The sequence below is a fragment of the Psittacula echo genome (assembly GCF_963264785.1).
Source record: "Psittacula echo genome assembly, chromosome: 7".
NCBI classification, from domain to species: Eukaryota; Metazoa; Chordata; class Aves; order Psittaciformes; family Psittacidae; genus Psittacula; species Psittacula echo.
Window position 1 is genome coordinate 22,039,229 of NC_137740.1, and position 27,612 is coordinate 22,066,840.

Here is a 27,612-nt window from a genome sequence, read left to right on the forward strand (position 1 = left end):
TGTTCTGTCATTGCTTTTGCTATAGTTTCACTAGGTTCTGATTTCTCACCTCAGTTATGGATGAGAGGAAGTCAGTATGGAAGCAAAACACCCTTCTGGTTTTTTTAATATATGACTTAAGTTAGCATTATTGCTTTAAATAGTGATTGAATTAAACGTACTGCTAATTGAGTCGACATTAAAAAGAAAATTTAGATGATTGATACCTTTGTAAAAAGGGTTAATCTACATTAGAATTGAAGTTAGTGGTTGAACATGGAAGACTTGTGCAGTTTGCAACTGTTATTCCCCTCAGAAAATGGATATTTGGAGTGTGTGTAGTGAGCATTAGGCAGCATCATTAATCTTTGCAGATGTAGTACCATTATCAGCATCTCTTTTACCTCTGGTGAGCACAGTTATCTTCAGTTTCCAGACACAAGTTTTATCTTGCATCAAATACTGTTTCCTCAGTGTAGCTGTTGAGTAGCACAGTGCTGTTTATTAGGTGCCAGCCTGCCTTAAATCTGGTAAATGTATGAAGGAGAGATACCTCCTCGCTCTGGGGAAGGAGTGAGAGTAAACACTCTGTTACATGAGATATTTTTTCCTTTGGTAGAACAGTTTTAAGGATTCAGGGAGGCAGACAGTTTATTGACTTTATGATGTGTGTGTTCCATTTGCCTAAAGAATCATTATGCAGCTGTGATGAAATTTAATGTTGATGACATTTTCTCCTGTTTTATTCTCTGCAGTCCAAGACATCATTAATCTAGGCTGTGAATTATAGCTGGAAGGCGTATTAGTCTGTGGATGTGGTCAGTTCTGTTGTCCTAGAGCCAGGATGAAGAGAGGAAAGAAGATTCTCTTCCTTCAGTATATGACCCTTTTTTTTTTTTTTTTCTTTTGGATCAGGTCTTGAAGAATAGAGTGAAGGTTTCTCTGCACGGTGCATGGACGGAAAGCCAATGCGCAGGTAAGAGTATGAAGAACAATTGTCCTTCTCTTACGCAGATATGATAAATCTCACAAGATGGTTTCTTACATGACTAGACAATTTCTTTCTTTTTTTGTTTCTTTTTTTGGTTTTTTTTTTTTTTTTTAAGCTCTGGCTAAGAGAATTATAAAGTGTTCACTCTTAGTCCTTACTTAAATGTATTTAGCTTTCTATATTTACAACACCAGAAGTCTCTAAATGTATGTGCTGTTAGAAAGAGTACAGCAGACAAGTTATCATGGTTCTCCGTTCTCCGTTTACTATCCTGTTTAAAATTCAGTATTTAACTACTAATTTAATTATGTGAAATAATTTGCCTGGGAATAAATTTAAACTTAAGGGGCATTGTTTTTCCCCTTAACTATAGAAGTTTAGTTGCTTTGCTGGGGTAAGGTCTTGGGTGAAAAGGAGATTTTTGTTTTCAAATTGTGAATGCCCGCTGCCTCAGTTTGAATGAGTTCAGCATGAAGCTGAAGTTTAATTCAGGGGAGTTCTTGCAGTGATTATGTTAAAAACATATCTGTTATGTACAGAAACAATTACCACAGTAAATCAGCTTGATGACAGGTTGGCAAACAGGGTTGTCTGCTGGTTCTAGTTGCATTTCACTATCCAGTGGCAATCCCATGGAGAAACTTAACAGCAGATATATTTCTGTATTTGTGTGTGATTCAAGCTGTGTGGAAGCGAAGTTTCCTGAAGTTCTATACCTCTAAATGAAGTAAAGACAACTCACACAAATTGCTTGGTCTGTCAGCGCTCTTCAGGATGTTGAAAGCAGGGAAACTTTTATTAACAATAATTCTGTAAACAGTCATGTAAAAGTAGAAAAGGAATTTTAATCATAGATGAATACATAGAGCATTTCTATCTACAGCATTTGCGGAAACCATTAGCCCAGGTTCTATGTAAGAAGGCAATAAATAAATAGTCATTTAAACCCTGAAAGAGTGACACTGTATTGTTTAATTAAATGAACCTGTCAAGCACAACAAAAAAAGGCTGTGCTGCTGCAGTTAAGCTAATGAGTAAACCTTGGGACATCACTGCTGTGAGGTTGTGTATTATTCAGTATTTTTGCCAAGATAAAAAAATGTGGTTTAGAAAATGAGCTGTATGTGACTTTTACAGTGAGTTCCTTCTTTAAGACACATTAAGTAGCAGGTGAGCTTTCTTCCATCTTAGTCTTCTACAATGTAGACTGTTTAAACATTAACCAATGTAAAACCACAACTTTTCAGGTTCTTGTGTTGTACTTCATTTATCAAAATCTTTTTGCAAGATTACATAAAATGGGTGACTGGCTTGGCTTGTTTTCTTGTTTTCTCTCTATTTTTCACATCCCTAATGGAAAAATGGAAGTTCTCAATTTTAATTTTTTTTTTTTGGTCTGCTGTTTTCTGCATGTTGCATTGAGGCAGAGAATTGAAGTGCTGAAGTTCATGTCTTTTGTGGCCTTGGGCTTGCTAGCATGGAAGTTGTGTCTGCTACTCAGGCTGGGTAGTTTTAGTGGTGAGCAACAGCTGGGTGCTAATGTAATAGAAGATTTCTATTGTGGTGCTGATCCTGGCACTTCAGGCTTTGGGGGATTTTTTAAATTTTATTTGGATAATGGGCGCAGACCAGACCTTTGAGTACTTTTTGTTTTCTCTCCCTCTCTGGCAAAACAGGGTAAAGCATGGATAACAAGTCTGACATATTTACATGCTTTTACTTTTGACCTAACTGGCTGATTACTGTGCCTTGACATATTGTACTGCTGCAGTCTAGGCGTATCAAGCAGGGCTCTATCATAAGCTGTGAACTTCAGTTCTTGAATATGCTTGCATGTTTTAAGGGCCTCTGTGTTGATTGTTAAAATTTGTTATTCTCCTGCATGTCCTAGCAGAAAATGATAAAAGATTCCTGATTGAATTTTAAGCTCCCAGATCTTCTGTAAAGTTCAGCTAAGCAAATGGTGGAGCACTTCCTTTTATCCTTCTATTCAGAGCTTTGCAGCCATTTAATATCACATGCAAGAGTCCTTTTAGGTACTACAAGAAGAGGGAAGTGAGACTTGGTCTGTACTCTATTAGTAAGCATGGTGACTTGGTATCAAATGTGTACAGCATTCAGAGGATGGGAAGTACAATTTGAACAGAAAAGGAATTGCAGATGCTTCTGTCAAAGGTATAGTAGAGAAAATGCATTGATGTTGAAAGGGGATTTATCTTGCTGTCCTGGTTTCAGCTGGGACACAGTTAATTTTCTTCCTAATAGCTGGTGCAGTGCTGTGTTTCCGCTTTAGTGTGAGAATAATGCTGATAACACACTGATGTTCTAGCTGTTGCTATGTAGTGCTTACCCTGAGCAAGGACTTTTCAGTTTCCCTTGCCCTGCCAGTGCGGAGGAGCACAAGAAGGCAGGAGGGAGCAGAGATGGAACACCTGACCCAAACTAGCCAAGGGGTATTCCATACCACAGCATATCATGCCCAGTATATAATATGGGGGAGTTTGCTGGAAGGGTCTGATTGCTGCTTGGGGATGGGCTGGGTATCAGTCAGTGAGTGGTGAGCAATTGTATTGTGAATTGCTTGTGTTTGCTGTTTTGGGGGTGGGGTCCCCCTTTTAGTTTTATATCTCTCTCCTTGTTATTTCCCTTATTATTATGAGTTTGTACTTTATTTTAGTTATTAAACTGTTCTTATCTTAACCTGCAGGTTTTGCGTTCTTTTCATTCTCTTCACCATCTTGCCTAGGGAGGGAGAAGTGGAGTGTGTGAGCGGGTAGTACCTGGTGCTGCGTTTCCGGCTGGTCTGAACAATGACACTTGCATTAAGAATGCCGTGACAGTTGGGGCAGGCTATACTTTCTCACTGTCGGGGAGCTGCAAGAGAACATTGTTCTGCTGAAGGAAAAAGCAAGGCAGAGGGGACTCTCAGTGAAGGGCGTAGTCCCATAGTACCTGAGTAAGGAGGGCAGGGCAAATCCGATGATCAGGGTCAGTCAGGAGTCTGATGCTCATCAGGCAAGTCTGCAGTGATGAAGAAGGGCTGAGATCAAGCCAGGAAGCCAACTCAGCAGGTCAGTATCAGTGGAGTTCAAGGTCAGGTACAGATGTGCTCAGGCCAAGCACAAGGGCTTGAGCAGCTCCCAAGCAAAGTGGGGAGGTCCTTGTACCTCTTTCCTCTTCCCTGCAGCCTGATTCCAGGTTGCAGCAGTGCTGTACTGGAGGGGGCTTGAGCGCTGGCAGCCAGACGATCCTGAGGGGGAGTCTTCAGACCCCAGCAGTGCGTTTGGGGCCCTTGTATGCACTTGAAGTTAACCAGTAGCTTGGACATAGCTCTTGCCCAAGATAAAATACAGAAGTCTTAGGAAGGTTTGGAAAGACTCCAGTAATAACTTCATCTGTCAGAGTATGGACATCCTCATTCTTGGTGAAACTGAGTTTTCTAGGTTTAGTAAGTGGAAATCAAACTAAACAATGGAATAGGGGCATATCATAGAAGCATAGAATGGTTTGATTTGGGTTGAAAGGGACCTTAAAGCTCATGTAGTTCCAATCCTCCCTGCCTTGGGCAGAGACACCTTCCAGTAGACCAGGTTTCTCAAAGTCCCATCCAACGTTGCCTTGAACACTTTTAGGTATGGGACATCCACAACTTTTCTGGGCAACGTGTTCCAGTGCTTCACCACCCTCATAGTAAGTATGCAGCAGATCTTTGCTGCTCTCCTGTTGAGTAATGTAAAATACTGTTGCAGTCAGGTTTATCTGCTTGTTTGCGTGACTTGGTCTCGTTGGTAATGTGTATCTAGATTTTGTCACCAAAGGTATTGCCTTTGGCTAGGCCAAATCAAAGGTCTTTGTTTTGGCAGTATTGTAACCAGTATAGGAAATAATATATTCTTTGTGTATGTGTTAAATTCAAATCAAAGCATTGACAGAAATTGCTACTGGTTTGGTTTGAATTTTCATTTGCTACTAAAATCTGTTGCTACTGAAATCCAGTAGTGATGCATGATTTTGGATTTCAGTTGATGTTTTCAGCCTGAGACTTGTTCTGTTGCATAGGCCAGGCTATTTTTTTTTTTTTTCTGATGAGTGTTAAAGCTTGCTTATAATCTTATGCTAAAACAAAAACATATATTACCCTAACCAAAAAAAACCCAACAACAAAAAAGACAGTCCACTGACTTAGCAGTTAAGGAGAGAGGTATTAGAGAGAATTTTTTTAGGTACGTTATTAGATATTTTTCTGAACTTTGGAAGGATCTGCTATAAGCTCCTAGGACAGATGTTTTATAGATGTCTGTGTTAGTAAATAAAGTTTTGGCAAGTGGTGTAGCCTAGTAAAATGAAGGCAGAGCAGTGTATTTACCTAGCTCACTTAGTGCTGCACACTGCCTGTGTTCCCATTTGTACTTTGCAGCAGTGTGCTACAAAAACTGATCCTTTGTCAGTTAATCCCATTGTATTTGCTGATTTCCCGAGCCCTGCATTTTGATGGAAGCTAATCCCAGAATATCTGCATATCTGGGTGTGAATCTTTTATCCTTGCATACACATTTCTTTTCTGATACTCAACACTTCTTAATCACCCTGAGTGTTCAGAAGCAGCTCTTAGCTTTGTGTGTGTGTGTGTGTGTGTGAGGCAGCTAGCCTGCCATGTGAGAATCAAATGTTGCCTTCTGTCTTTCACACCTCTAAGCTACTGACTCATCATTTAATTCTCTATGCATATATATGCATAATGCAGTTAAATTATTATAGCTGTGGAGGTGCTTGCTGTCAGTGTCCTTCTAATTCATGCTTCCATGCCTGTGTAAGCCGCAACCCACAGTGCTTAACATCAGCTGTCTGGTTTGATCCATTATGAAAATTCCCAAGCTGTTGCATTACCCAGAGATAAGTTATGGATGAATGTGCTTATTTGTTTATTACTCTTTTTTTCCATCCTTTCAGTTTTCTTTAGTCATTAACCAGGACTTTCCTGAAGGAAGGAGGCTGGATGCAATGCAGGCAACTCAGAGGAATGCTGATGGGAACAATGCAGGAACGCCTCCAGATCTTACTAACCAGATTCCCTTTCAGTCAGTTTATTTAAAGACTTGTTAAGCAGTCTCATTTGGGCAGAAGAATCCTGTTCTGCCCAGTCTTGGCTAGGAAGGACTACTGCCTAAATCTGGTCAGTTACGTGGCATAAGATGGTCCAGCCCATTGCTCTATGTCAACAAAGAGTCTTGAGTGGTGGGATTGACAAGGTGCACTGTATTCCTTGTGGCAGCATAGCCTTAATCTAATCTTTCTGTACTTAAAATCTGTGCCAGTCTAGAAAGTTCTGAGTTCTACTTTAGGGCTGTTTGTAGTGGGAGTTGTCTTTGAGGAAAGCCTACAGGTGTAGTAGAGTGATTCTGTTTCTAGAAGCAGGTATTATCTTGGACATAGGTCATCTCTTGTGGTATGTTAGTTACGTGGAATGTTTTTTTATTTGAAGAATGCTTGTTCTGTACTATTGTGATTTGACTGACCAAAAATTATTATAGTAAGTGTGTGTCTTAATAGGGCTTGTATTTTTCTTTTTTTCTCCCAGGGGTTGGTTTGACATAGCTTGAAGGCCCTAATGCACTGTAAAAATCTGTTTGGCTTGTTTGGCAAGAGCTAGATTCTACAGGTGGATTTTTGTCACTAACTTTCTCCATCTCTTGGTAGAGGGATTGAATTACTTGCCCTCTGGCCTTAGCTGCTGAGGACCATGAAAGTAAGCTAATTAGGTAAATTGATCTGTAGTCAAGGTCTTGGTGTTCGGGGGGTGGGGGTGTAGGAGTACCATTAAACTTATTTTGTCTATGTTGCTGTGAGGAGAGCTTAGCACATTTTTCATGAGGAACTTGGCAGAGCTTTGAAAATGATTGTCAAACCCTAAGAGGTGAATTTGGGTTGTGAGGGACAAGAGTGGGTGGAGGAGAGTGAGAAGCATATAACAGCAGAAGGATTTGTCGGAGGTGTCAGAAAAGGAGAGTGGTGATGGATATAAAAAGATGGAATAGGGGTAAAACCCAAGGCATTTAAGGTGCAGAGGCTGAACAAGAACAAGCAACAAAACTGAGAGGGGAGATCCAGCTGGTAATGGTCTGAAACATCTGAATATGATGATGGAGTATATGGGGGGAATGAGAAAACAGGCTAAGATGCAAGTGAATAATTTGAACTGCTGCAAAGAGACTGGTTTCCCTGTGGTTAGAAAGTGCATTTGACATAATAATGAGAGGAAAAGATGTGAGTTACTTATTTTTAATTCTATCCTTCAGGCATGCTGCAAAATACATTGAGCAATTGCAATGCGAAGTTAGATTTCTTTTTAACTCTTAATATGAACCAAGTGAGGTAGTGACAGCTCACAGATGACAGTGTACCAAAGGAGGTGGTAATGGGTAGCATGTATTGAGTCTTTCAGCATATCTTCAACAGCTAGTGTGCTAACTGTATAATTCATAACTATCAGTATTCTCATATTTTCTGCAGTATGCTTTAATTGATCTAAGTGGTGGTTTTCCTTTGAAGTGGGAAGAGGAAGTAGTTTCCTTTATTTTCTTTATTTTCATAGTAATTGATATGTTACTGGTGCTGATGCATCTTTTTTAATAATTATGCATATGATATGTGGCAGAAATTCACATATGGTATGCTTGGAACATGCAAAATGCCACCTCAGTTTTGTGTGTACCGATCTGATTATTTAGAATGATTGCTGAAAATAGAGTTGGGTTTAATTCTTGTTTAGCACTGGTTTCAGTGATAATGCGTTGTGAAGCCTGGGCTGCAGGCATATGTCCCTGCAAAGTGAGCTTTGAGGTGTGTCATCTTGGTTCATCCCTGCAGAACTGCAGAAGGGTTTGGGGCAATACTACATTCCCATTTGCTTGGGTTAGTAGTATATGTGGTGTGCAGTGTGATCTGTCAATGTTGTCATGCTGCTGTGCAGAGGGGTACTGTACCTGGGATGTGGCAGAGCTGACATCTGCTCAGGGATGTGAGGGATAAAGGAAAGGTACCTGAACTTTCATAAAGAAGAACATCAACTAGTTAACACATTGCATGTGGAACTTGTAAGATAGTATGTTGTTCCTACTCTCTGCCAGAAACTTGGTTTATATATTCTCAAGTCATTGCTCATCTCTAAAGTTATCATCTTGACTTTATTTTCTTCCTTTTTCACTAGACCGATAGTTGTAGATACTTTGATTGTTTTGACTTTTTCCTGATCAGTCTGATAATCCTGATTGCCTTCTGCAGTTCTTAGTATACCATTCTTGGGAAAGATTAACCTTCTTTTGAAATGTGTCAGGGAACGTGGATTGAGTCAGAAGCCTCCATAATTCAAAAATAACTGAAGAGGTGATGATTAAATGGGTATTCTGTGAACCCAAGACACTCATGGTAGGCTGCAGGCTATGTAAGTTACTGAAGTTTGTGTGACAGTTTAGTGTGTTCAGATATCATTGATGAGTGACCCTCTAAAAAACTGTAGGTAGAAGAACAGAAAAGTTTGGTTAAATCATGCAGCTGGAGTTCTTCGAACTGGAAATCCATCTTCAGCTCTGTTAAAGAAAACTCAAGTGACAATGGGCAAGTGGGCTAATCTATTCTGCTTTGAGTCACTCTCTCTGAAATGGGGATATTGCTTCTCTACCGCCCAAGGCTATTATGAGGTTCAGTTAGTGAATATGTATGTGTAGTTGGGTATTACAGCCATGTGTCATAGAAAGCATATAAAAACAGGTATAAATATAAGCCTGTTGCAAGTTGACATTTGTTTACTTCTAGGTATGCTTTGGTTAGAGACAGATTCCTCTTTCATGTGATCATGTGCTTGTTTCCGTGTTACGGCATGAAGCTACAGGCACTGCTGGTTTTGTGCTTGTAATCAATGCGAGCTGTAGAGCTTTGGCTTACAGTTGGTGGTAGGTTAGTTGACGATGGTCCTGTCTTATGACTTCCTCCGCTGCAGGTGTAGCAGTACTCGACCAGGAGAGACCGGAATGGATGTGACTAGCCGTTGCACACTTGGAGATCCTAACAAACTGCCAGAAGGGGTGCCGCAGCCTGCTCGCATGCCCTACATCTCTGACAAACACCCTCGACAAACCTTGGAAGTCATCAATCTTCTGAGGAAGCACCGGGAGTTGTGTGATGTGGTGCTAGTAGTTGGTGCAAAGAAGATCTACGCCCACAGAGTGATTCTGTCAGCCTGCAGCCCTTACTTCCGAGCCATGTTCACTGGGGAGCTGGCAGAGTCTCGGCAGACAGAGGTAGTAATTAGAGACATTGACGAAAGGGCCATGGAACTGCTGATTGACTTTGCATACACCTCTCAGATCACTGTAGAAGAGGGAAATGTCCAGACCTTGTTGCCAGCTGCTTGCCTTCTCCAGTTGGCTGAGATCCAGGAGGCCTGCTGCGAATTCCTTAAGAGACAGTTGGACCCTTCCAATTGCCTGGGCATCCGAGCTTTTGCTGACACCCACTCGTGCCGTGAACTGTTGAGGATTGCTGACAAGTTCACACAGCATAACTTCCAGGAGGTAAGAAGCTAGTGTGTTGGAGTTAGGGTGTAAAATGTGTGAATGTGTCCTGTGACAGCTTTGAGCAGCTCTCATCTTGTGCTTCTTTCTAAATTCTGCCTTTACATTTGCTGTGTGCCCTCATAGTGGTGAGTACCAGTCATTAGGTAGGGAAGAAAGAGGAAAGAAGTACTTGTAGGACTGTGTTGTACTGATGGTTTGCATATGATCCATAGCATTTCTTAAAGTTGGGTGGCAAGTGCTATGTGGAAGGCAAGGTTGCAGGTGTAGCTGGAGTTTGGCAGTGAACCTGACAGGACTGCATAATGGTATGACATTTCATTCACCTTTCAAAAATGTTGTGGATTCTACGTGATTGGAGGGGAGCCAGGTGTTAAAGGGAAGACAATACATCAACAGAACCAAAAAAGTTTGATGTCGAGTTTAGGGATTGGGAAGGTGGGTGTATGGGAGAGCATACACCTGCTTCAGTGGAGTCTTTAACTCCCTTGCTGTGGCAGAACTGGGGATTTGCATCTGTTATTCAGCAGAAGCTGTTTAATTTTGTAGCTTACCTTTTTAAACTCAAGTCTCTCTTCCTGTGTTAATTCTGCCTAGGTGATTTTTTTTTTTATTTTTTTTTTTTTATTTTATTTTTCTTTTGGGTTGGGGAATTGCTAGCAACTGATTTGGGGAAGGATCAGCATAGTAATTAAGAATTTTGTGAGCAGTAGTCTGGAAGAGTGGGTCTTTATTTTACTATTACACCCAGATGCAGAAAGGAGCCTAGTGCTTTTAAGCGGTGTCTTTCCTGAGCCCTGATTGGAAGGGTAAAAATATGTGCGTGTTTAGGAACGAGCTGCTCTCTAGGAGTGCGCTTAGCATGGATGTCTGTTCCCCTGCTAAAAGAGATTAGCCTCTTGCCTCTTCTAGGAACTGCACTCTTACATGCCTTGTAACATGTAGCCTGCTGTGGAGAAATCTCCTCTTTCTACGTGCTTCACAGGTAGATCTTTTCTGAAGGGACTAACTTTGGTATCAACTCCTGATGCTCATTTAGTGTCCCCAGAGAAGCTGCAGTATGTAAATGCTGTAATTGATAGCAGCTTGCTGACTTTTTTTCCCCTGCAGGAAACAGATTGGAATTGTATTAATTTCAGTCAGTACTTAAGAAAAATGAGCAGAAGCAAACACAATTGAACTTGACTGTTTGACACATTGAGGACAATACTTGATATTAACTGTAGACACATGACATCAATTTACTCTAAAAGTTGCAGTTAAATACATCTTTCCTATCTGTAAAGACTAGAAAGTGGAGTTTGCTGCTTAAGATGAGAGCTTGTGTTCTGCAGAACTTGGTGATTTCCCAAAAGCCCTGCATGTTAGCTCCATTTCATGTGCTCGGTGCTTGCTTTGCATTTCATTTCTTACACATTTTTTCAGGGGGGAAGAGCAGGATGGTATAGCTATTTTTTTGCCGTGCTTGGTTGTTTTAGTGGTTAGATCTGTGCTGCTTTTTTATTACATGAGTAGGGCATGCTTACAAGTCTCTAAATAACTTTGTAACGGCATAACAAATTTTGTTTAAAATGTTTTAGCATTAGTACATATAGCTGGCTATTAAGGGCTGCTTGCTATGGGATTCTTTTCTGTTGCAGTCCCTCAAAAACAGCTTTCTGTCTTTCTTACCCCTGTTAAAACACACAAAGCAAAAGTTTTGGACTCAAAACCACTCCTACTCAAAGATGATGCAAATTAAAATTGACTTAACTGAATCACGGCCTCTGGAAAACAATTGCTCAGATTAGAGCACTATTTTTTTTTGGCCTGGGCAGGTTTTGTTGTCCTTTTCAGTGCCTTGGGAATTTTGCAGCTCTTCATCCTTAATGATCGTTTCTTTGCTCCCACTGTTTCTCTGCAGACAATCTTAGTGATGCTGCTTGTTTGAATTATGTTATATTCTGCCATTATTTTCCTTCTGGAGAGTGGATTGGTAATCTCTGCTGGAAGCCAGTGATCTAGCTACTTAATCATCCTCTGCTGTGGAGGCTGAGAAAGGATAAAAATGTGCCTTTCTCCACAGAGGCTGTACGCTCATCATTCCTCTGAGCTGGGCAGAAATGCAAGATGGGAATTTCCTGAATGACAGTGTAAAATATTAAGCACTAGGCATCAGGCCAATGCATGCAGTTACCTTGAATGCAGTTTGTATTGCTTTGTGTCCTCTGCTGCACTGACCTCTAGTTCTATTAATTTTTATGTGTATGTATCTGCATTACCTCATTAACTTCTTGGTAAAATATTTTTCCAAGTTTTCCATTCCCCTTAATTTAATTTGTTGCCTAAACCCCCTAGTTAATCTTGTGGATATAATGTGAAATGGTTCTGTTAACAACTCTACTGTATAGGAAAAACTTTTGTATTTTTTGTTTGGTCTCTGACATCTTTGTGAAGGGAAAAATATACTTGGGGATGAACAACGTGCACTTTGTATCAACAAACAAAAAATGCGCTCTATGTTGTATACTTTGACGTTTGTTCTACTTGTAAAAGCAGCAGTGCACATGAATACTGTAGAGGAAATGAAGCCCATCCTATTCTTGTTTAATAAGAAGTTAGTCTAGTAGACCACTAGTATTAATCAGGTAATTATTGGTGTCCTGATAAGCTAAAATAAGCCAAAGCATTTAAAGTAATTTACTGTATAAACTAATAAGTTGCATAGTAAGTAATGATTTGGTTTGCAGAAGTGCTTCCAGTACTTTGAGTTTTGTGAGGTTATCAATGGAACTGGGTTTTCTGAGGGTGGAAGCGAGAGTCTGGATGACCATCCTTAAGTCCTATATTTCCAGAGCCTCTGTTTTCAGACTCTGAGGCTGCATTTGCAAACTGTCAGAGTAAAGTTTAGACATAAGCTAGTCGATGTAGAAAGGAGGGAGACTATGGAAAAATGCTGATAAAGGTCCTTAATGACCAACCCAGTTCTTGCTCTAAGGCTGAAGGAGTGTGGGTTAACCTGTCACTGAAAACCCATGGAATCCAAGAACAGTCTGGTAACTGATCTCATTGTTGTGGCCTTTTTTTTAACTGTATTTTCTGTTGTCACTAACTTGCCAATTTTTATATATCTGTTTAGTGCTTTTAAGTAATTTTTTAGGTAGTTAAAAGGATTACACAGCTGACTCCTGTTGAGATGGTTGTGTCAAGATATTTTTCTTTAATTTGTGCTGCAAACCATAAAATAAGTCATGGAATTCTAATGTGCTCACAAATGATAAGAACAAGCCAATATTAAGTTACTTTTTATCACTGAACCTCTTAGAGATTACAGTCTACAGACTGGGAATGCTTGTAGGGAAGCCAAGCTGGCAATTGTCAATCAAACCATTTCTGTAGTTCTCTTTATTTTGATTCTTGCATCTTTCCCATGCTACCTGGGTGGAAGACATGGCTGTGCATGAGCTCTGTAACTTCTCAAGGCAGTCACAGACTGACTCACGTGTGCTCTGCAGTGTGTTGTGTGAGCAGTCCTTGGTGACAGATAAAACATCCTGAGAAACTTGGTTGCTATCTTGCAAGCTGAGGGAATTATGTGTTTGGAGATTGTCAGTGGCTTGAATTTCACAAAAGATCAGTCTTTAGAGCCTTAGGAGGCTCTGATTCTCTCTTTGGTGCATCTGGACTTGTGCATACATATATATTAAGAACGAATGAAAGAGGCAGGATCAAATGAGTTCATCTCCTTTTCCTGAAATACTTTTGTTCTGACACAAATTGGCATTGAGGAAGACTTTCCATGTTTTCTACAATGCCTCTGGTAACTTTTTTCTGAGGCTTCTATTTTGTTCTCTGATTTGAATTTATTGTGAATAGAGCCTCTCTATTCTGATAGTGCTTTTCAGTCACATATTTATCACCTATGCAACATTTTTATTTCTGCTTTGGGTTAGACATGCCAAAAAAGGAGGCTGATTTTAAAGAAGGGGTTTGTTTTTTTTCCTATATTTTGAAATCCGATCAGTGCGTTCTGTGGTTTAAAGTGTCTTACAAAAAAGAAAAAAAAATTGTGTAAAGGTCCCTTTCACTTGCATTCCCATCTAAAAGTGTCTTTGTTGTGTTGCAAGGGGCTGCATTCTGCTCTGTATAGCAAACCCATTACATGTGTTGATGTCAAAACTGACGGGTATTTGGACCTGTCTATTAGACTCTAATTCAGGTGGACTGTATCTTCTTTGGAGTTGCACTGAAGTGCTGATGTGGTGAATGCTCTGGTGCTTTGGCCGTTGTCCTTACTTTTTTTTTTTTTTTTCCCCTCCCCTTCCTTTTCTGTTTAACCAGGTAATGGAAAGTGAGGAGTTCATGCTGCTTCCTGCCAATCAGCTCATAGACATTATATCCAGTGATGAGTTAAATGTTCGCAGTGAAGAGCAGGTGTTCAATGCAGTGATGGCCTGGGTGAAATACAGCATTCAGGAAAGAAGGCCCCAGCTGCCACAGGTAATCTCGAGCACAGTAGCATTCGAGGCTGCTTTACCCAGAAGAAGAGTAATGAGGGCTGATGTGGTGGTGCCACAGCAGTGTCAGTTCTGAATGTATGCAAAGCTCTAGTAAATCTTTCTGACTTCCACCTATGTTAGGTGTCTTGCACTCTCTGTTCATCTAGGTTGGAAGGTGCACTGTCTGGAGCCATCAATAGGGGCTTTGTTGAATTGTTTCTAGGTAGGACTTGCTAAAGTAGATCACTCCAGTGATCTGTCCAGACAAACCTGTCTGCATTGCTTTGAGTGTTGTATAAAAAACATAGTGGATAAAAGAAAAAAAAGCTTGTATTCATTTATGATGTATCTTTAAGCTCTGCCGCTTGATGCCTTGGCCCTCATGATCCTATACTGGAGCTTGTCAGAATGGTTTTGTTGAAATACGATGCTTCGTCTAAGCCAAGCCATTTCACAGAGAATTAGCCATTCTGACGAAGCTTGTCAGCCAGAAAGTCTCTAAAGTCTCAGGCTTTCTGATCAAAAGAGGTGAGAGTCTGCCTGCCTCAGTGTTTCTGCTTTGGAGATAGACCTTAAGTGCAACTTTATTTAGTTGAAAGCTTTGGAAAACAATTTCCAAGCATAAAATATTAACTAAACCAAGCCAGAAAAACCTACTGTTCTCTTGGTAGCTCTTAATACTCATAAAAATGTTTGCCTTTTTAGGCCTCTCTGTCTATACCAGCTTTTACCTCTAAATTCTAAACCATTGTGAAAGGCATGTTGCTTGTTATTGTTCCTTTACTATGCAATACCGCTCACATTTAAGAGAGCTAAATGCTTGATAAAACTTCTAAGTAAACTAGTGTTTCAGGCAAATGTATTGACATCTGTAGTTTTGTAAAGGTTTTTAATTGTGACTTTGTTTTCAGCTGTTAATAGATTGAGTGGGTTGTTCCCTTTCAAAGACTGATATTTTGCTGGGTATATAAATGGGTATATTGAAAAGGTAAAGGTGCTGTAAGAGGAGCTAAAATGTCAGGGTTAGGCTGTGTAAATGACTGTGCATGTTTGCCAGAGAAATTATTAACTCTTTATCAAAATCTGTTAGCCACTATTTTCTATTTGGCTTCTTGTATCTCTGTGGGTGTGTGTGGTTTACCATATATGTTCTGTTTTGTGTTTTAGGTCCTGCAGCATGTCCGTCTACCACTGCTGAGTCCCAAGTTTCTTGTGGGTACTGTGGGTTCTGATCCACTTATTAAGAGTGATGAGGAATGCCGGTAAATCTCCTCACTGATTTACACAGTGGGATTTCATTGCATTGCATCTGTTCTCTAAAATTGTGCTGATTTGTCAGTGGTAAATGGGTAATATCTCATAATTTCCTCTCTTGCAACTGGGAGGAGAAGAGAGGCAAGAAAAAGTGTTTTCTGTTTGCGTAATAGTCAGCGGTGTGCCCTAGAAATGTTTTTGTTCTCTCAGGTTTCCAGTGAAGTAGTAAACTTTAAGTGTGCAGTTTTACTGTTGGTAAAATACCTTTCAGTATACTGTTTTCCACTTTGTTTTTTGTTTTTCTAGTTATGGCCTTTCATTACAGCTTACGACTTGCATGACATTCACAATCTCATTATGACTTAAAGTAGCTTTTCTGTATAAAAAGTCTGCTATTTGTGAACTTAATTGGATTCTGGGATTCGTCTGTTATTTCCCACAATGGCAGTGAAGTGATGAGTTTGTTTTGACTTGACCTATTCGTGCACTTACATAACTTGTGAATACATGAAGTGCGTGACTATTGCTGGCTTCTATTGTCATCAGTTTTGATTTGTATCTTCTGAGACTGGTATCAGGTGAATTTTGGGGATTAATATTTTACTATCTTGCTCAGGGATCTAGTAGATGAAGCTAAGAACTATCTCCTGTTGCCCCAAGAGCGGCCACTGATGCAAGGACCAAGAACTAGGCCACGCAAACCCATCCGCTGCGGAGAAGTGCTCTTTGCAGGTACGTATATCTCCTCCTGTCTTAGGTCAGGAGAATCTGTTCTGGGTTTTCCGGTGGCAGTGTTCCTGGAAGGCCAGTCCTCACAACATATTTCTGAAGTGACCTGTGCATTAATGTTTGGAGGTTTGAGTTAATTTTCACATTCTTAATTGTTTCTTTGGTGCTATGAACACCACAGTACTTCCAAACTTACATTAATACTCTTGAAAATCACATTCTGTCTTCTAATTGTAGTCCTTAGAATGAGTAACTCGGGGGTGGTAAGTGGGTTAAGACTCACAAAGTCCAGAGGGATAATTTGTACCAGGCACGCACAGAGTACATGAGCTCAGTGCATTGTTATGATGCTATTTCTTGTGCTTGGTTCTTACAGTGGGGGGCTGGTGTAGCGGGGATGCAATTTCCAGTGTCGAGCGCTACGACCCTCAAACCAATGAGTGGCGGATGGTGGCTTCCATGAGCAAAAGACGCTGTGGTGTTGGAGTCAGTGTTTTGGATGATCTTCTTTATGCTGTGGGAGGCCATGATGGTTCCTCTTATCTTAACAGTGTAGAAAGGTAGGTCTCCAAGAAGGCGAACGAGATGTTAACTCTGAATGCTTAAATCTGGGTGAAGCCTCTTAAAAATTAATTCATTTTGCCTGCTCTGTTGTTGTTCTGTTGAAAACCTGAAATTTATATTGTGTTATATACGTTTCCTCCTCCCTTGCGTACCCTTTCAATATTGTGTTGGTTTACTGCTGAACTGGGACTTAATGCATAACAGCTTGTGTCATGTTATTCCCAGCTTAATGAGACAATACATAGCCTTTGGTATAAGGAAGGTATATATAAGAGGTTGATCTGGGTATAATTGGTGGGAGGAGTGCTGATCCTGGTTAACCTTCTTTGCAATTGTGGCTTTATTTTTAGCATTATTGAGGAAGGTGAGGTTACAGTAAGCATTTCTTAGATGTTGAGGGAAAGATCCTGGAATTTATTGTAGAGTAGACACTAAAGATTTAAGGAACCTTGGCACTTACACAGAAGAAGGAAAATAGGTCAGGTTTAGACCTGTGAAAGACTTAAGTCAGAAAAGCTTTACCAGGCTTCATATGGCAATCCCCATACCTAAAAGCTGTAAGACTCATGCACTCCTAGTACTATAAATCTTGGTCCTGTAACAAATACAGTGAACTATACTATGCAGATATGAATCTGTTTTCTCCTCGAGCCTTTGCTTCCCCCATATCTCCTTGCATACTCCCAGGTTCCCAAATCATAACCCTAGCCTTACATCTCCTGTGTCCTGCACATTTCTTCTATGCACCGTATTGTCTCTGGATTCCCAAGTCCATCTGGCTCTTTCATCCTTTTATCTTGAAATGCAGGTCCTAGTGCTAGCTGAGTTTCTTGTGTGAACCTCAGAAAATGTACAGCAGAGTAACTCAGGCTGCTGCTCTTTGCATAGAAGCAAGTTACCACATGTCAGCCAGTCTCTGGTAACCTGCTCTCTTATGAACCTGAACCTTTGATCTTCAGTTTGAATCATCTCACGCAGCAGTTTGAACATCCCTGGAATAACATGTATTGGATGCATTATATGACTCAGAGGTTTTGTCTAACTTACAAATAGCTGCACTGCAGTCTAAGCTCAAGATAGGCAAGTTTCATTGGCTTAGTAGTTCCCAAGCATGAGAGAGTCTGAAACATACCTAGACAAGCAATTTATGCTATTTGGTATGTTTTCTCTAGGTATGATCCGAAGACCAATCAGTGGAGCAGTGATGTGGCCCCCACCAGTACCTGCAGGACCAGCGTTGGAGTAGCAGTTCTTGGAGGCTACCTCTATGCTGTCGGTGGCCAGGATGGTGTCTCTTGTCTAAACATTGTAGAAAGGTACTTTCTGATTAAAAAAAAGTGGGGCTCGGGGAGAAGAAGGTCTCTTAGAAGGTGCAATTGATGCAGATGAGCTGGAGAGAGAGCAATTGCTGTACAGATCTCACAGGGATTTTTGTTTGAACAGAATAAGGTTCCTGCCCCTTTGTGAAGATGTAGACACTTAGCTAAGCTTTGTTGTTTATTCTTTTGCCAGGTATGATCCCAAAGAAAACAAGTGGACTCGAGTGGCTTCTATGAGCACCAGGCGCCTGGGAGTTGCAGTGGCTGTGCTAGGGGGCTTCCTTTATGCTGTGGGAGGCTCTGATGGAACTTCTCCTCTCAATACTGGTATGCCTATTGCTGTCCCTTAACTGCAGTCAGCACTTGTCGTGGTCCTGTTTTGTTTTTTGTTTTTTGTTTTTTTTTTTTCCCCTGCAGTAAACCTTTTCTGCTGTAGGAAGGAAATTGCTAAAGGTACAACTACTGCAAGATGGTTATGCAGGTCAGTTTGCAGCATTGCCAGCTCCCTCTTCAGTGAAGATGCTGAATGTGATTGACTGTAGGGCTGGAGACAGGAGAGATAATAGCAAGAGTTCTGTAGAACAAAAGCATTAGAGTGAGAGATAACAAACTGGTTCATCATATTTTTGGTGTGTGGAAATTGTAGCATCTTTAAAGATTGAACAATGCTTTGAATGCAGGTTCAAAAGTGCTAACCCCCACTGTGTCATTTCCTGTGCAGTGGAACGCTACAATCCCCAGGAAAACCGCTGGCACACAATTGCACCTATGGGGACAAGGAGGAAGCACCTGGGCTGTGCAGTATACCAAGACATGATATATGCTGTGGGAGGCAGAGATGATACAACAGAGCTCAGTAGTGCTGAAAGATACAACCCTCGAACCAACCAGTGGTCTCCTGTTGTGGCCATGACATCCCGCCGGAGTGGAGTGAGTTTGGCTTGGTTTTCTTGTCTATATTATACATAATCACGTAGTGAGAACATAGTATAGTGTCATCTTGTGAGGTTTTTCTCTTGCTTTCTCTGTACCTTCATCTCTCTTCTGTGAGAGGAAAGGGGGAAAGCTTTTAAAAAGTCAAAGTTCTTTAGCAAGACTGGAGAATGAAGTGGTAGTCGTATCATTCCATAAACAGCTGTTTAACATGCCTGAGGATGGGGAAATGGAATAATTTAAGGATCTTTTTAGTAGTTTTGGTCTCTTGTATGGAGTCAACTACTTAGGTCTGAAACAGAAGAGTTCTTCAGGTTTTTACTTGGTGATGTAGCCATACTTGGTATGAGATACTTTTAGAGAGCAGTATCAAAATGAGTACCCAACTCTCTTTAGGTGAATTAGGAAATGAATGTATGTGCATAGAAGAGCAAGCTAGGAAGTTAGGCAAGCAGGTATTTAGATATAGACTTCATCAAAGTCTTTTACGTGCCTTGAGATGTGTGTGGGAAGAAGGTTTCTGGGCTTTCAGTTGGTAAGTTGCCTTTCTTCACTGAATCCTGTGAATATTAGGAGTTGCAGCATCTCATCAACTGCTAATCTTAGTGCTTTCTGTAGATTTATTAAAAAAAAAAAAAAAAAGTGGTTTAAGTAGTCATTGTGTTTAGGCAGATGCAAATGCCATGAATATTTATCATTGGATAGAATCATAGGATGGTTTGGGTTGCAAAGGACCTCGAGATCATCTTATTTCCAGCCCCCCTGCCATGGGCAGGGACACCTTCCATTAGACCAGGTCACTGAAGGCTCTGACCAGCCTGGCCTTCAGCACTGTCAGGGATGGAACATCCAAAACTTGGGCAGCCTGTTCCAGTGCTTCGCCACCCTCACAGTAAACAATTTCTTCTTTATATCTAAGCTATATCTCCCCTGTTTAAATTTGAGCCCATTGCCCCTGGTTGTATCACTACAGTCCCTCATGAAGAGTACTGAATTCTGTAGCAAAGAGTGGACTAATTCTTTCTGTAAGTTAGCATTTCTTTGTCTGATGAGGCAAGTATGAATCATAATTTGAGCAGCTACTGGTTTTGGAGGCAGAAACACGTATTTATTTCCATCAAGACATACAGTTTGCTGTCCAGTGCTGTCCCTTTTAGTTAATGATCAGGCATTGACTTTTCATTAGCTGCTTCTCTGTTTGCTTTCTGTAAGCTGCTAAAGAGATGCATCTGTATCTGCAGCCCTCCTGAGTTTTCTGACTTTCTCAGAGCCAAAACAAGCACTTTATATTGTGTTCTTGTATTTTCTCTGTTATGCCACAAGATGTTTTCACTGAAGTGATCTTCCTAAACCACAGAACTATTGGAGATTTCAGTGATTTTTTTTGTGCTTCGGCAGAAAAAAGAGAAATGCTGGAATCCAAGATGCTTACAGATGGTCCAAGCCCCAGCCTGAGAGGAGCAAACCGGGGGCTTACATATGGGTCCCTAGTTCAAGCAAGTGTTCCAGGCAGTAGGCTGGTAGATATTCTGGTGCATGCATGTCACACTTGAAGAATTTCAGTCCAGGACATAGTAAGTTTTGTCTGACAAAGGCTTAGATTCTCATGTATCTGTTATAATTCTGGCAGTTCTAGTTCTTTTAGCTGGTAATAAGGGGAACCTTCTGCTTCTTCTCTAAGAGACTCTCTGTTTTGAGATAACTTTTCATGTCTCATTATTTTTAGGCTATTTTATTTGTCCTTCCCCCAACCAAAAAACCTCTACTGCGGACTGCCTTTCACCAAACATGATTATTAAATCCTTTTAATTCTAACCCTGCTTTTCAGGACCTGTCTTTCCAGGACATCCCAGCTAAGTAGCTGCTATCTGTGGTGCTTGTTTTGCAGGTTGGCCTTGCCGTGGTGAATGGACAGCTGATGGCAGTAGGGGGTTTTGATGGCACAACATACTTGAAGACCATTGAGGTGTTTGATCCAGATGCTAACACATGGAGGTAACTGTTAAGTTTGTGAAACAATCAAAAAGCAATCTCCAGCTGTACCTGCTGCCACCCAGCTGGAGGCGTCCCAGACAAATTAGAAGTGTGATGTACACTGTAGTGAAGAACTCATGTGTGGTAGCCAGCATAACATTGATGTTGTGTCTTGTTGGCTTGCATGGAAGTGTAAGAAAAAGAATTACACTTCGAAAAATATCACAGTATGTCATTTACCTACAGCATCCCCATGTCTATGACTGTGGCAGTTGAGAAACATTTTCTTGCAGATTTCTGCTTGAATTCCAGTCATTGACAGCATTTTAAATAAAACTGGAGTGAGATTTTGACAGTTTTCCCATCTAAGTATCCACCAGATTTAACCAACACCTGATGAATAAAGTTGCATTGCATCTTTTGCAGGTGGGAACATGTACAGGTTATTGAGACCCAGAGAAAATAAATGATTTGGCAGGCTTGTTGGGTAGCAAGCAAAAGGTCATACTAAAACCTAGTTTGTTTTTAAGTGCTGCTTTTGAATATAACGCAAATGGACCACACTGAGAGATGCCCCTTCTGTTTATTTTGGGCCAAATCTCTTCTGCTTCTCAATAAAACTAAGCTTGCCCTTAACAAAAAGAATTCAGTCATGATGCAAAATTAAGCCTACTCATTTTTTTCCTTCAAGCTGATTTCCAAATCCTTTTGGAGGAGCTGAAACCGAACACTTCAAGCATATGATGCTCTTGCCCTTTAAATCTGCAAGACAGCAATTAGAAGAATGTCATCAGATTTATAAGCTGAGAGAAATAATACGCAATTGCTGATCAAAAATACATACTGAGCAGAAAAGAAACAGGAAAGATAGCCTTTTTAGTAATAACTACGCTTGAAAGCAATTGCTTGTGTATTTATTCCCAAATCTAATTAGTACAAAATTTCAAGCTCCCATGGGTATTCTTGGTGCTTTAGTAATTTAGCAGGAGTGGGGAATAGAAGTTAATGTCTTTATTCCTTCCAGCCTAGTAATACTAGTAGATTAACTCTTTCCTGTTGAGGTAAGCTGTCATAAGAAGCAGTGGAGAAATTTCCCCTTGTTTGTTGAGATATGGACACTGCTTTTTGAACTCCTGAGAAAACCAGTTGAGTAGAGAGTAATACATACTTCATATTCCTTAGCTTGAATGGCTTCAGCTCCTTCCCAGTGACAGTAATAACATGTCTAGAGTGAGGAGTTACAGCTTGGGCTAGCATTCACAGAAAGTTAGGAGGTTGTTCAATGTATTTGCTTGTGGTTTTCTCCTACTAAATTTAGTATAGCTGATAACATCTGCATATGAACTTCTTGCTCTATGAAGGTTATTTTTTGTGTCACCCAACTGAGAAATGCTTCTGAATCAATCTGGATTTAGCGAATTGAATTGGTAGGAGTTGCTTAAAAACTTGCTTCTCCCACTTCTGCCAGCAGACTTCAGTGGCACAGAGGGGAATATGCAGCTGAAGTGAGTAGGGATCAGATTTCCATATGAAACACAGGCATCATTCTGGTAACATATTTCAGAGAAACAGATGGTGCTTCAGATGTGTTGTACCTGAATCAGCTGAATTTATGGTATTAGAAGTATAAAAAAAAAAAATTAGTTGAATTGTGAATAGCAAACCTATTCTTGCTCCTGTGTTACCCAAAATGTAGCCCAAGGTCAGCTATAGTCTACAGAGTTCTCTTCTATCTTGTACATTAGCAGATGGGGAAAGCAAGTGATTATTAGAGAAAACTGCAGTGTCAAAATGAGAAGCAGTTTCTGCTTTGAGAAAGGAATGAGCAAATACAGCTGTTTACCTTGGAAGTATGTAAGTTGACTGCTACCCAACTTCTTACTTGTCATGGTCCACTTTAACCAGAGATTAACAATGGTGTAATTGTGCTCACAATGGATGGTTCAGTCTTTCCCATGGTAGCTGTGTGAAGGAGATAAACCAGTGACCACTGAAACCTTGTCTTTGCAGGTTGTATGGTGGTATGAATTATCGGCGGCTGGGAGGAGGAGTAGGTGTTATCAAAATGACACACTGTGAATCCCATATATGGTAAGCATCAAGAGGGAGGGAGACCCCATGGTTCTCATTCCTAGAAAAACTGAAGAGACTTGTTGACACTGGACCTCTTCGCAGCTCTAGTATGCACAGTCTAGATCCCATATAACTCTTTGCCAGTGACTCTTTCTATGGAATCGTAAAAATGACTTCTGTGAGAGCGTGCCTGATGGGAGACCATGTTGTCAGACCCCAGGGAACCACTGGACAAAAGTAGAAGTGTTGCTTATGTCCATATTTTTTTCTATATAGTCTACATTTTTGAATAAACCAAACTGTAAAAGTTACTGTAATGTAAACAGTGCTGATGTAGAAACTATATGCTACACTGGGAGTCTGGCAAGGAGGAGGGTTTCCTGCCTTCCCTCCTGCTGTGTGAGCAGTGGATGTGGCAGCTGTGTGGTGGGCGAAAGAGGAAAGTGATACAGAAAACTTTGCTTTTGCCTTATTTACGGAGAGCTTCAAAAAAGTACTTGACCTGCAAGGTGCCACCTTTGCACAGAAGCTTTTCTGTGCACAGAGTATATTTATTTTTTCATTTAATTTGTATCCTGTTTTTTCTTTGTACTGCTCACAGTGATAATTCCAGCTTTTTATATACATATGTGCATATATATATGTATTTTATATATATGTATATGTATGTGTGCAATTTGAGTTCTGATAAACTGGCGGTTAGGGCAGGGCTATGTCCTGCCAGCTGTTGTGGTTCCAGCCCTTGTGGTATGTTTTAGGGTCTCTTAGAAGAGTACAGGAGAGCTGTGAGGATGGGTGCCCTGAGTATCTTTTCAGTCTTGCTGGAGGCAAGAAGTAGAACTGGAACTCTCATCTATCGACTGAATCAGTGAAGTGCCCAAAAAGGGTGAGAGTGAAAAGGATTTCAAATTAATGCCTTTTTACTGTACAGTGTATGGTACAAAAGTTCAGTTTTTGTCTCTCCCCTCCCCTGTGTAAACCTAGAAACAACTAGTTGTTGCTTACTTATAAAAAACATTTTCTCACATTGGCTGCTAGATATCAGTTCTTGTCTGAAGCTGGGATGCAGGTGTCATCTGTTAATTCTGACTAGCTTAGATCAATGCTCACCTCTCAGGTTCTTGCTAGAATGCCAGACACACAGTCAACTCCTGCTGAAAAAAGTTTAGACCAGCATCTTAGCTGCCCTCCTGCCTCTTATCTGTGTCTTTAGAATTCCTGTTGTAAAACACTGACCATGATGAGATGGTACCCTCCCTTTTAGTGATTTTTATTATTTTTATGCACTTTGCCTGTGTGTATTTAGAGCAGGAAAAGGTAGGAGACTCATTAAAGAGTTTGGAGGGGACGGAATGTTTGCTGGCACTACAAGTAACTCATGTTTCGGTGACTGAAGGCATTTGGGAGGAGAGGAGGAGGAAGGAGAAACTCTATAGACTCAAAGGTTCTGATACATTTGTACTGTAATTTCTGTCTAGTATGAAAGAATGACTTTCTGCACCTGATAAAAATTTGGATCTTACTAAATCTCATTTTCAAAGAGTAAGAGGACTGCAAATTTTTGAGATGAAAAAGGCAGTGTTGACATCTTAAGTTCTTTAACTTCACAGTTTGATTCATGAAACTCAAATTTTAATGTGCTTGAATATAGTAAAAATTACACTACAGTAATAAATGGGCCATTTAAAACTTTTTTAAAAGTCCCTCTTCCCTTAACGGTTGGCATTCTTGTGTTTACATATGAAGATCATTTGCACCTTTACAAGGAAAACAAGTATTCTGTAAACAAATGTTTACATGTATCATTTATGCTTTTTTCTAGCATGAGTAACTTGTATAAATAGTGCTATCTTAATAAATTTCTTCTATGCTGTTCTTGGTTTGTTCCCTTGGGTGAAAGCAGTGGACTATGCTTTTGTATAGTTTGTGTGAACACAGATGCTGGTTTATTTTTGGTGTTTTTTGTTTTTTCAAGGTACCAGTCCAAGTAAAACTGGCTTAAAACTCTGCTGTTTATTCCTAACCTCAATTGCTTAGAAGCACATCATTCAGAAACAGCTTTTTCTCGAAGAAAGCAGCTGTACTACCTGGATGAATCTAGCTCTGGTCATTTTACTGCAGTGTCGTGGTTTAAGCCCCGGCTGTAAATTAGAACCACGCAGTCTACTTCCCCCCCCCACTCCCCAGAGGGATGGGGAGGAGAATCGAAAGAATGTAACTCCCACGGGTTGAGATAAAAACAGTCCAGTAACTCAGGTATAACACAAATCACTACTGCTACCACCAATAATAATAATGGTAAGAGAAATAACAAGGCAAGAAAATATGATACCGCTCGCCGGAAAAGAGCCCGACTGAAAAGAGGACGTGCCCTTCCGGGTAGCTCCCAGTTACATCCTCGGGCATGACGTGCTGTGGTATGGAATACCTCTTTGGCTAGTTTGGGTCAGGCGTCCTGTCCCTGCTTCCTCCTGGCTTCTCCTCCTCCCTGGCAGAGCATGAGACTCACAAAGTCCTTGGTCAGCCTAAACATCAGTGTTATCAGCTGTTCCCAGGCCAAAAGTCAGAAACACAGTGCTGCAACAGCTACTAAGAAGGAGAAAAACTGACTGCTGCTGCTGCTGAACCCAGGACATGCAGTTATCAATGAGGGCTATACTCCAATTTGTAGATGTTAAATCGGAGAAAGTAGCTTTTCATTTTAGCAGTACCTTACAGCTAGGCTGTAGTAGATGTAGGTATACATAATAAAGCATCAGTTTTGAAAGCTGAGTATGGCCATAGTTGATATATGCCCTCCGCTGGAGTTTCACTATTAGAACTATTTGCTATTAGACTGTGTTCTTAAGGCAAAGAACTAGTTAAAAGAGGCTATATGGAATTTAGGTTTTTAGAGATTTATGCAAATTTGCATTTTCAGCTGAGCATTAGATTTAAAACTAAGCCATGAGTGTAACAGTCATGTTTTCAAATCAAATACAGGTGCCAGTTATATCAGACCTCCTACTGCTTTACCCAGTGTTTCTCTGAATCCAGATAGCAAACTTTGTCTAAGATGTTTCATAAAAGGAAATTAAAAGCACCAGAAGTGATAGTTTAAATAGCTGCTGTGCTGTCAAGACCTTCAGGAAATTGCTTAGCTGCTTTTCTCAGGGTAAGAGTTAAAACTTTAGAGGCTGCAACCTCTACAAACAGAAATAATCCATCTTCAACTAGTAAACAAAAACTAAAACCAAGTGCACGTTTGTTTTAATAATCTATTTCCAGAATTAGCTAAAGTAGGTTAGGAACTAGGTGTGCAGTTATGTCACATTAGGTAGTTAAATATTTGCATGGCTGGTTCATCTCCCTGTGTGGGGAGAAAAAGGAAGAATGTTTTTAGTGACAGCTGACAAATCCTAAAATTACGTGGTTGGGCAAAGAAGGGAAACTTGTCCCTGTTTAGGGGGAACATCACAGCACAAACTCATCAGACCTCAGAGATGATGCACAAGTGTGAAGGTATTACAAGTGAGTTGTATAAGAAACTAGACTTTAAATTTTGCTGCTCACAGAATTACTTAATAGGTAGCAATGAGTAGTTAAATCAGGTAAGCACCATACAAGTATGTATTTAAGCAGGCATATTTGGTCTTAGCTCAAGACCAATGTGTTGGTAAAAAATGGCAAATAATATTTAGTACTGTAATACAAAATTATAACACTCGACATGCATTTACTCTACTTACTTTCTGCTTGTTTAAGCTATGATTAGGGCACTGTCCACTAGCTGTCTGAAATCCTACTTATTGTAGTAGATCTAGTATAAAATTTTAGCACCTATAGCTCCAACCCCAAGAGCTCTGGAGCCCACAAGATTACATCCAAGATAACAACCGTCAGGCAAAGTACAGTAAATATCTAGCTTATCCACAGCCCTTAATTTCTGATGTATTAACTAACTCATCTAAGACAGCCAACAGGCTGGACATAAAAGGCAGTTGTCAGTCTCATGCTGTTCAACTTAGCCCAACAGGACACAGATGAATACTCTAACTATTACCAACTGGCCTTAGCAAGCTAGAAAGGAAGTTAGAAACCTGGATTTTTCTGTCCTGGGTTGTAGAGCATGGAACCTGTCTCAGGGGTGTTTGTGTTTAGATTGGTCCAAGAGTAGTCGCAGTTGAGCCTAAGCTATACCGACCTTAATCTTAGTTTTCACTTAAGTAGATAGCTAACTTGCTATTTGAAACAACAGAAGTACCTGACAGCAAGCTGCATCCAAGAATTTGCAAAGTTTATCTCCTAGCCCCTGGCTGATACCTGTATATTTGAATGTAATACACATAATCTGATATAATACACATAAATGAACAGAATGACTATGATAAAAACAAGGGTGCTTAAGAAGCTACCAGTAGTTTGTAATGTAGCCCTTTAGGGCAAAAATGTCTGCTTGTCTTTACTGTGCATGACACTGAAATACAGCTAGAGTCGAGTGCAGGAGTTAAGAGTCCAATTTCGGACAGTCAGCATGAAAGCAAAGAAGATGCTGCAGGAGTGACTTTTCACTTGATTTCTCAGCATGTATCTTCCAGCAGTAGCCTCTTTAGCATGATTTGCTGAAATGATTCTCACTGTATCTGAGAGATTGCTAGTTCTGTCACTAGCATCAGCACTTCAATTACATATTGGCTTTGTAGAAACTGCAAGAAAGAAAGAAAAAAAGCATGTAAAAAAATTAGTTGCCAGATTTCCACACCTTTAAA

The 27,612-nt window shown here is 40.4% G+C and overlaps 2 protein-coding genes across 2 annotated transcripts in view; one reads left to right on the forward strand and one right to left on the reverse strand.

The window, feature by feature from the left end:
* KLHL20 (kelch like family member 20) lies at positions 1 to 24,433 on the forward strand. Its single transcript, XM_080622288.1, has 11 exons — positions 1 to 955; positions 8,967 to 9,540; positions 13,861 to 14,019; positions 15,186 to 15,280; positions 15,889 to 16,004; positions 16,378 to 16,561; positions 17,738 to 17,881; positions 18,078 to 18,211; positions 18,606 to 18,814; positions 20,706 to 20,812; positions 22,802 to 24,433. Exons 1-11 carry the CDS (start codon positions 933 to 935, stop codon positions 22,884 to 22,886), a joined length of 1,830 nt encoding a protein of 609 aa, XP_080478414.1. The 5' UTR covers positions 1 to 932; the 3' UTR covers positions 22,887 to 24,433.
* Positions 24,431 to 27,612, reverse strand: part of CENPL (centromere protein L) — a 6,559-nt gene continuing 3,377 nt past the window's right edge. Inside the window, exon 4 of the mRNA XM_080622285.1 lies at positions 24,431 to 27,549. Coding sequence (XP_080478411.1) covers positions 27,478 to 27,549 — 72 coding nt within the window. The 3' untranslated portion in view covers positions 24,431 to 27,477. The remainder of the gene's footprint in view (positions 27,550 to 27,612) is intronic.

Coding starts and splice junctions, on each gene's coding strand:
- KLHL20 (XM_080622288.1), top strand. CDS start 933: ATGGACGGAAAGCCAATGCGCAG. Junction 956..8,966: donor GACGGAAAGCCAATGCGCAG/GTAAGAGTATGA, acceptor CCTCCGCTGCAG/GTGTAGCAGTACTCGACCAG. Junction 18,212..18,605: donor AACTTCTCCTCTCAATACTG/GTATGCCTATTG, acceptor TTTCCTGTGCAG/TGGAACGCTACAATCCCCAG.